We start from the raw sequence: 9,704 nt of genomic DNA, 5'->3' as shown, positions 1-9,704 counted from the left end.
GTCTCTGAAGTGAATTTGTAAGTTCTTGAGGGGACATCTCAATTAGTAAAATAACATTGTTCTATAGCAAGGTTTAACTCTGCTGGAAGAAGCTTAAAAATGATCATAAGGATGGGTTCTTGGAAACTTAGACTACCAAAAGATTTTTTTTTTTTTTTTAATATAAAAAAAGTAAAACTACAAAAAGAAACTGTGTTGAAAAAATAACACCTAATCTTCTTCTTAGGTCAGCGCATCTCCTTCAGCATATCTTTGAAATTTCACTCTGATAGCAGCTTCCCAGCAATTCCATATCCACACCAACCTCTCTTCCAAGTAACCAAGACTGGAACAGTTATCCCCACGCATTTTGTTAGAATAATGTAGGATAAACTTGGAAACTATAGGGCTTATGAACTTAAACTTTTTAATCGTCGGATTCATATAAATTGGATCCTAAAGGTAGAAATTAGAACAAAAGATCATATTAAAAAAAGAATGACCTAGTGTATGAGGCTCTTGCCACTATTGGTTCAGAGAGGGTCAAACATACACAGCCTTAATCAGGAATGTGGGAAAATTATTTATGTGTTTCAAACCTATGACTCCCATATCATAATGGAGCAACTTTACCGTTGCACCAAGATCCACTACCCTCTACAGACGACCCTATAAAGTGCTACTAAAATACCAGATACTTCTGTTAACTTTTTCTCTAAATTTTCTGTTAGTGCATCATATGGATGCAAGTTCAACATTCAATATCGGTAGCATGCATATTGGTGCATCTCTTGAGTGGGTAGTGGGTACAGTACTAGTGAAAGGAAAAATTCAGTGTCACTTATATACTGTTCTAGAGAGTGACTTTAATCATTGACAAGTTAGGTCATGAAGCCTATGCAAGACTTGAAGGGGGTTTGCCATCTGCCTTCAGACAGAGGAAGAGGAGAGGCAGTAGGAGGAGGAGAAAAGGCATGAAGAAAAGGTTTTATGGAAATTAGAAAGTTGTGAACACCCCACCAAGTAAATTAAAGGGGAAGTTGACCACAAGATGTGGCCTTGGTCTTTCTGCACTATATAAACCCCAACACCACCAGCAACCACGCTTGACACAACAGGCCAGCGAAGGTTCTTCTTAAAATAATTTGTCTGGGTCAGGAGGAAGGAAGTTTCTTCCAACAAATGGATCAGAAAAAGCTTTTGATTCACTTCTTGACGCTGTTGTTCCTCTTGCTATGCCTTCTTCCTCTGGATGCAGTGCCTCTATCTAGTACTGTTCTTCTTCGTAGATTCTATGCCCTATTTTCTTCTTGAGAAGGAAAAAAAAAAATCAATTGGGTTCTATTACCTTCTGCTATGATTTATTGTTATTTTATCTGAGGACCGCACTGATGTTATCTGCTATGGTTTGCTTCGCAGGAAGCCTTGAATTAAGGAACCAAGGAGCAACAGCAGTAAAGGTTGCAGACCAGGTTCTCTCTCTCTCTCTCTCTCACACACACACACACACACACAGAGTCAGATACTCACAGAGGGCGATGTGGTTGAATAAGGGCTTCTGTTCCTCATGTTTTGAGGATGGCAGTGTTCTTGGCTCTATCTAACAATATCTCAGGGATTTGTATGAGTTCTTATGCCATTTCTTAGCTCTAATTTCTCTGTTAAGAGTAGGTAAGGACAGTCCCCTTCATCTGAAGAGATGAAGATTGGAATCCTGCTGCATGTCACGGGTGTCGTCGTAACTTGTTGACTATTAGGCAAAGTTTAGCCTCAAACAAGACTTTCTGAAAATATTAGGCTTCCATCAAGCTCATCCTATTAGCTAGGCCATGATTTTTTATTAATATATATATATATATATAAGGCTAGTTAACTGCATAAGTTCCTTCTTCCACTTCTCACTTGCATACTTGTTGGAACAGGTGATCACCAGAGAAACACTTGAGGAGAAGGGAGTACTTGTGAATGGAAGGATCGACTTAGAGTTCAATGACTACCCAGGATCTGGAGCAAACAACCGCCATGATCCTCGGACTCCCGGAAGGCCCTAAATCCTAGTACTTCGACAGACGATCCTTCTGCGAAACTGGGCTACATGTACTTGTAATCATAGCTTGAAGACTATGGCAAAGTGTAGTGATCATAGTTTAAAGTAATTTTAGATTTCATGGTGTTATGGAGCATATGAGACTAGTTTCTGCAATAATATATTAACTTGGATTAGAGTAGACAAGCATCCATCGACTCTCTCTCTCTCTCTCTCTCTCTCTCTCTCTCTGCATATATCTCTGTGCCGCGTGCATGAGCGTATGCCTGTATGATTGTGTATGATCTCAAAGCCATTAGTACTGATCATATTTCCCACCATGCTTAAACTTCCGCAAGAGCCTTTAATTCTTAGAGAAAAATCTACGAAAGTTTTTATAACAGCGATGTGCTTACGATGCGAAAGCATTTTTAAGCAGTGCTCATGCTCCTGTTAAGTGATGGACCCAAAGGTATCCAACTCGGGATTGGTTTGATGATGATTGCCGCAGGTTTCTCCATCTTCCTCTAGAGTAGAAGTATTACCTAGAAATAACTTGAGGACGCAGGACTTTAGGCGTGGAAGAGGGAACCTCCATTACTTTTAACTATTGCCAATGATGTTTGGAGAGATTACTGTGGATCTGAGTGATGTCATGCATACCTCGGCCATTTACTTGGGGCTGGCTCTGTGGATCCAAGATAGTCTTTCAAGGGTCAGGTACTTCTCACGGCCTGCTGTTAACCATGCAAGGACATTTTGTGGTTCAGTGCTCTGGGCAGGGTATGAACCTTCTATGAAACCTGCAAGACCAATTACAAAGAGAAGCTATCACATTAGATTTAAGTTATTCACTTGAGAATCTTGGGAGTTCTTTTATGTCTATCTGAAAAGAGTGCAGGACAAACTAGACCGTTTGGCAATTAATTTACATTACAGAAGTTCTCTCAAAAATTTTGCATAACAAAGACTATTGCTGAGTTTGAGCTTTGATTGTAAAAGATTAAAGAGGAGACTAGCTTACGACTCCGACGTGGCCACCTGATCCAAACCAGCTCAATCTAGGCAGGGATGGATCATCTAAGAATTTTGAATTAGGTTAGGTGAAGTCATCTTAATACAAGAGTACATTGATTCAATTTCAGCATTTTCTAAGGAATAAACCGTTCCTTTTAGCCTAAAAAAAAAATAAAAACCATGGGGATTCCACTTTTCGATTCTTCAGTTCGCTCTCTATAATCCAACATACATCTTTCTTTAGGGAACAGTAAAAAATCAATCCCACAACGCATCAAAATAACAAATGAGAACAAGAGTAGAAAAAAACACTACTGCTCTACACACAACAATTCCCCTGCAAAATGACCCTAAAACCAGGGCCCCGGACCTCCATAACCTTCCCCTTCCGCTTAAGCAAAATACTTAGCTTCTTTTTATGATCCTCTTGAATAAATCAAGCGGAAAACCTGTAGCGATATCCACAAGATTTCATCCAAACAATAAACCAACTCTGTGCTAAAACACCAAAGTTACTCACCACCATCAAGTCCCTGCCCCCTTGAATCTCTATGCAATCCAATATAAAACTTACTCATAAACCAGGGTTGTTGTGTATCTCACTCTTGTATAAAATACGAGAGAAAATACCTCGACACAATCCATGATTAGAGTTCGCTTTGAGAAAAGTTGGCAAATCTTGGGGCCCCAATAAATTAATGGAACGGCAATAGGAAACATGGTTGTCTCTTTCAAAATCTGTGCAGGTGATGGATGAATGGAAGGTTTAGAGTACTTTGAGATTTTTGTGGAGTGCAATTCCATGGGTGACATTGCGAAAGAAGGTCAATTATTTTCTCGCCCAAAAGATACGACCCGAACCGGGCAATAGTTGCACCACTCAGATAGGATACAACTTTTCTAAGTGGACATCAGACCTTTATCGATTGGTATTCTAAGATACATAAACCACTTTAGTTGAGCTAACAGCTTATATCCCATTTGCATGCTTTAGAAATGACCGCTGAACTCCACCTGTCAATTTGTGCAGAAGGAGATGGAATCTTTGTACCGAAATAACACAGATGAATTCAATCAAATCTGTTTTCTTTCGAGCAGCAGCAGAACTATTGTATGATTAAGGGTGGCTATCTGCCTATCAGCTGAAATCTCAAATCAAAATCTATAAGGTGTGACCCAAATCCGAACTCGAATCGACCCACCAATAGGTCGAGAAAGCTTGATTCAGACCCGATCAGCGGCGTAACTACTGACTAACATCCAACCCCCTGAACTATTTTACCTCACCCAAGCCCCTCTATTTTGAGCTTCCTATGGATAGACTATTTTGTATAACTTTTAGTCTATATGCCACATGACATAACAAAACAAATAAAATAATTGTATAAATATAAAATTTCTCTAAAAGATATTACATCTAATGGCTTGTTTTTTTAATCTCACAAATCCATCACTTAACTACGTATATTAAAAATTACATTATATATACCTGCCGGACTTAACAAGTTTAGAATTCTAGGGCTGGGTTTTCAGATACGAAGGTGCCCGCCTGGGAATCTTGGGCTTGATTCGAGACGGGCTGGGCTCAGGCCGTAACTTTAGAATCCGGGCTTGTTTCGGGTCCAGGCGTATCCTAAAAATCGATAACCCTCGAGAGCGTTTAGAAGTCGGACCTCGGGGACCTCTCTTCCGCCGCTACGAGGATACGAGCGACAACCCTCTGCCCTAGCTTTAAACCCTGAACCTCCCTTCTCCCACCCAATCGCGCTCTCGCTGCAATCGAATTCAGACGACGGTACGTATCTTCCAGTAACACATCCTGTTTACCCTTCGTCTTCTCTTTGCGTAGGCGATTCACGAAATTTCTTGTCTTTATTAGCAATTGGACGTCCCCGTTTTGTAATAATTTTCTTGTTATTTTCGGATTTCTTGATGTATTTCTTGTTATTGTTCTATCTTGTTATATTTCTCGATTCATTAATTTACATCTGCTTCACTTTCTTTGATTTCTCCCAATTTCTTCTCGTGTTTATGGCAGTATGTTAACTGAAAATAATCGTTTTTTTTTGAATCGTTAATCAGACTTTGGTGAATCTTTTGAAGTGGGATGGGTGCAAAAGCGAAGAAGGTTTTGAAAAAGAAGCTGAATAAAAATTCCTCTCAGCTATCCATCTTTCGGCGCACCAATGAATCTTCTGACTTCTTGGTATGCTTCAATTTCTTGTGTGATGTTCTTTTAGGAGCTGTTCTGTTATTTATGATGCCCTTATTATTTACAGCCTTTAGAAGCGGGTCCAGGGAGGAGAATTTCTGAGCCGGAAGAACCCGTGAACGAAACTGCGACGGTATTGTATCTTGGCCACATACCTCATGGATTCTACGAGGAGCAAATGCAAGGTACTATATTTTGTGTTGTAGGGAAACGAACGGGAAAACAGAGATCTTTTTGGATGGGATATTGACAATTGCAACCATTACAGGATTCTTCCAGCAATTTGGGAAAATCAAGAGGCTAAGGATTGCACGCAACAGGAAGGTACCGATGTTTCACTGTCATTTTATCAGACAAATATTAGATGATGTTAGGAATTCTTAAGAAGGCCTTGCCGCATAAGCATGCTTTCTTTGGATATATATGGTTGATGATCGTGTTCATTCTTCGGCATATGTCATTGTTACTTTAAATGGCTATTGAAATGCTTTTGTGGCTTGCTTGAATAACCACATGTTGCTGAAGTGATTAAGCAGACTTTTAATCTTCTTAATTATGTAAATGCATACTAAAATAATGGAGAATATATCTTACTAGAATCCCTTCTATTTACGGGCTTCTCAGGAAAATAGATATACTACTTTTAACATGGCTTAAGGCTTTTAATTGATCCTATGCATAATGTGATGCCTTTTGTTCTCCATTTGTGCACTATCATGTAAGGCTTGTACTGGTTTTCATCTTTTCCAGATTGTCCAGCTTTTTTCTTTTGCTCCTTTTTCATGCTTATGATACAATTGTTTCTCATGATTCTTACTGACTGACCATTGTTTTGTGAATCTGTGCTAAATAAAAAAAAGTTAAAGCTTATAATCTGGGCCGAGTTCTTATACATTATTTCATTTTTTTTCTTTGGAGTAAAATTAAGCATCATAGTGAAAACTATCTCTCTTTACATTTCCATCTGAGGTATGTTCATTATTTTCCGTAACATGCATAGTGATTTATGGTCAAGAAGTCCTATCTAGTGTCTAGACCCTTTGGTTTAGCCTTAAGTACCTATTCCTTGCACTTATACATGGATATGGCACTTGTGTACTGGTTTGTAGAAAGATATTCTTAGGTATCGAGAAGGTCTGATTTTTTCATTCCTGTTCCTGGCATGCACTTGCGTCCATGTAGAAAGACCAAGCCAAGGTTTCCAATGTCAAAATGTCCAAATTATGACTTCTGCCTCTCACGACATTTTTTGACATGGATATGGCACTTGGGTATTGGTCTGTAGAAAGATATTAGTAGATATTGGAAAGCTCCAATTCTTATTTGCATGACTGCACCAGACACATGTACTTGAGTCCATGCAGAAAAGAGCAACCCGAGGTTTCCAATGTCAGAACATCCAAATTAGGACTTCCGCCTCTTAAGCCATTTTCTTACCTATAGTTATCTTACTTTATATATAACTGGTACTAATATTTCTCTATTTCATTTCAATTTCTTTTCCTATTCTCTAGACAGGGAAATCAAAACACTATGGATTTCTTGAATTTGAAAACCCTGAGGTAAGAGTTTTTCTCTAGTGGATCATTATGCTGTCTTCAATAAAAGATATCATTATAGTATTCATATATCACAAGATACATGCTGTAATTTGCAGGTAGCCAAGGTTGTGGCTGATGAGATAAACAATTACCTACTATTTGAGCACAACCTCCAACTCAGTCTTATTCCACCAGATCGTGTTCATCCAAAACTGTAAGCTATTATGTGAAATTGATCTATGAGAACTGTCATTTAGGGCCAGATGTGATGCTATTGGTTTGTTCTAAATGACCTTAAAATTGAATTATTTGGATCTTTGTAGTATGTTAATGCAGTCTGATCATTAATTGATGCCAATTGAAAAGAACAAGAGAAGAAAATCTGCAAGGTTTGAAAGATAAGATGTGAAACACTCTTTATATAATAATTGAAGATTTGTCCGAAAGACCAAGTCTTAGAATTTTTTCTGGTAACATGAGGAATATTGATGTGAATCTCTGAGATTTACCTAAGGATGTGTGGAATCAATTCTGTTGCAATGATTTTCTGAATGAAACTTACCATGCAGCGCACCTCAAAGTATCATAAATCTTATCTCCTTTGCCTATTTTGAAACAGTTCTTGTTAAAAGATTTTGTGTTCATGCTTAGCTTGTTTTTTTAAAAAAATCTTTTTTATGTGTTCTGATTATGCTTCAAAAAACTCAAAGATCCTTTGAAAATGTACCTGTATAATATGATAGCATAGCGCTCATATGGGCGCTGTATAATACTGTACTTGTGATAGTGCCCATACAACACTATACTTATGATACAGGTGAATGTGGTAATAAATTTGAACATACGATATTTTATGTATTGTATGAACTGATAGTACATGTGATTATTGCCTTGTTTAGCTGGTGGTGCTAAAATTGAAATAAGACATAACCTTATCATCTGAAAATAAAATTCTTTGGTCATATCACTTGCTTTTGTAAATTCTCACAATTTTTTCCTACAAATTTTTGGCATGCCAGCCTTTTCTATGTTATGAAGGTTTCAATGTTAGTTATACTTTTCTTTTTCTTCCAAATTTCGATTGTAGGTGGAAGGGAGTAAACCGAATATTCAAACCATTGGATTGGAAAGCAATTGCACGGAAACAGCATAACAAGGTAATACTAATTCTTTTAGATTATGAAACTAATTGCTCGGCTGTGTCGTGGTTGTATTACCAGTCCTGTCTGCTGTTCAGGAAAGAACTGTAGAAGAACACCAGCGGATGGTGCAAGGAATTTTAAAAAGAGACGAGAAGCGGCGCAAGCGGATAAAGGCTGCTGGTATTGATTATGAATGCCCAGATTTTGTAAGTAAAAGATTTCATATTTTTATTATTTCTTTTTGAGTTCTGAAGTCGATGAATTTATTTGTGTTTATATTTAGTTTTCGAGCAAAATTAAAACATTACTATAGATGTAGGCAAGCAGCAAGCGTATGCTGTTTGTCTGCCAGATTGTGCGGTTGTTGCAGTTAGTCTTACCATGGAAAGTTTAACGAGGAAAGTTTTGGCATAAATGACATACTATTACCTATCATTTAACTGGTAACCCCTCTATGAGCATTTGAATCAGCGAACATAAATGGGCAAGTGACTTTAGTCATAATGAGTTTTATCTTGACATCTTACTTTGGATTTCAGAAGCTGAATCTTGAAGCATACTTGGTACCTATGTCCTCTAAAGGAATAAGCTTACACAATAATTGGCGGACTAGGAAGCCTAGTTTGCCAAATAGACCAAGTTTAATTTAACACGGTTGCATTCTCTTTCCTGTTTAAATACATCCAACTTGCTAGTTTGGACAATCATTGTAATAAAACTTCGGGTCAAGTAAGACTAGCAAGATGTAACTGGAGGGTAGCATTTTATGGAGGCCAACCTACAGTTTAGGCAAACATGATGTTTTCAAAATTGGATGCCATATCTTGGTTATACAAGGTAGAGGTTCAACATTTTCTGCTTATGACTTGCTTTTCCTTTTTATTTTTGTATATCACAGGTGGGTCGCATTCAATCTGCACCGAAGAAAATCAAGTTTGATGAAGAAGAGGATTAGAAATGGCTGATCTGCTCTCTTACTGTTTAGAACGTGTCTGAGGGTGCCCATCCTTGTTTATGCTACACTATTGGGACATGGCCTTGCCTTTGTCCTGTTGGTTTCTCCCCGCAAGATGATGGAAGTATATCAAATATATGAGCTCGAATCTGGCCCTCTTTTGTTATGATTTAAATGAGAGTTGTACCTGATGAGAGATGATTAGAACCTTCTACCTAATTATCAAGTCAGAGTTTTTGAAAATGGATTACATATTTGTGGTGGCATGTTCCTTCGAATTTCAGTGTCATTTGAATGGGGCATGATGGTTAATCCTTATTAACTGCTTAGATCTACGCAAAGCAGTGTTCTAATCTTTTTTGCAGGACAAGGATTGCACTGGTGTTCTAATCTTTCAATGAGTGTTCTAATCTTTTTAATTTTATTGTTGCTCAAAAAGGCCAAAGCGTTTAACCTGACTTAATTTGCTTGTGATGATTTTTACCTAGCTACAATTGTAAAACTCGTTGGATTTACCCGATGATTTGTTGAACCTTATTACATATAAGCTAATATTTTGAGTCATGTTATTGATTAGGTGACTCCAACCACGTAGGCGAACTTTTTCTCTGGATCCATGCTGGCAAAATGAATTTAACACATCATTTGAATTTAGAAGCATGAGCCAAGGTCTGGTGGAAAGTACCTGGTGGATGATAACCTGGTCTTGTTTAACAAGGTTTTAACTTTCAGGTTCGCGAGCTACCCAAAGATTTGTTAGTTGATACTGTCAGGTCACGAATCATGATTGTAGTCCTCTATGTTGTTTCTTGTGTGTGCACAAACGACGAAG

General features: G+C 37.9%; 2 protein-coding genes across 3 annotated transcripts; both read left to right on the top strand.

Annotated features, from left to right (window-relative positions):
- Nucleotides 1-1,065: 1,065 nt before the first annotated feature.
- Nucleotides 1,066-2,212, top strand: LOC148699661 (uncharacterized). Its single transcript, XM_088713818.2, has 3 exons — nucleotides 1,066-1,249; nucleotides 1,399-1,451; nucleotides 1,902-2,212. The coding sequence occupies exons 1-3, from the start codon at nucleotides 1,162-1,164 to the stop codon at nucleotides 2,028-2,030; spliced, it is 270 nt and encodes an 89-aa protein (XP_088569944.1). The 5' UTR covers nucleotides 1,066-1,161; the 3' UTR covers nucleotides 2,031-2,212.
- A 2,468-nt stretch (nucleotides 2,213-4,680) lies between these two features.
- Nucleotides 4,681-9,115, top strand: LOC103709656 (uncharacterized). Of its 2 annotated transcripts, none has more exons than XM_008795113.6 (9): nucleotides 4,681-4,817; nucleotides 5,105-5,228; nucleotides 5,302-5,419; nucleotides 5,503-5,558; nucleotides 6,749-6,796; nucleotides 6,892-6,989; nucleotides 7,863-7,932; nucleotides 8,013-8,123; nucleotides 8,816-9,115. In XM_008795113.6, exons 2-9 carry the CDS (start codon nucleotides 5,130-5,132, stop codon nucleotides 8,870-8,872), a joined length of 657 nt encoding a protein of 218 aa, XP_008793335.1. In that variant the 5' UTR covers nucleotides 4,681-4,817; nucleotides 5,105-5,129; the 3' UTR covers nucleotides 8,873-9,115. The 2 variants fall into 2 exon arrangements, with proteins under 2 accessions (XP_008793335.1, XP_008793336.1); XM_008795114.6 differs by having other exon boundaries at nucleotides 4,691-4,817; nucleotides 5,126-5,228.
- Nucleotides 9,116-9,704: the final 589 nt, after the last annotated feature.

Source organism: Phoenix dactylifera, chromosome 17 (genome assembly GCF_051530095.1).
Source record: "Phoenix dactylifera cultivar Ajwa chromosome 17, Ajwa_hap1_PhDact_Kaust_v1.1, whole genome shotgun sequence".
NCBI classification, from domain to species: domain Eukaryota; kingdom Viridiplantae; phylum Streptophyta; class Magnoliopsida; order Arecales; family Arecaceae; genus Phoenix; species Phoenix dactylifera.
Note: the sequence above shows the minus strand (reverse complement) of the source record. Positions and strands in the feature narration are given on the sequence as shown.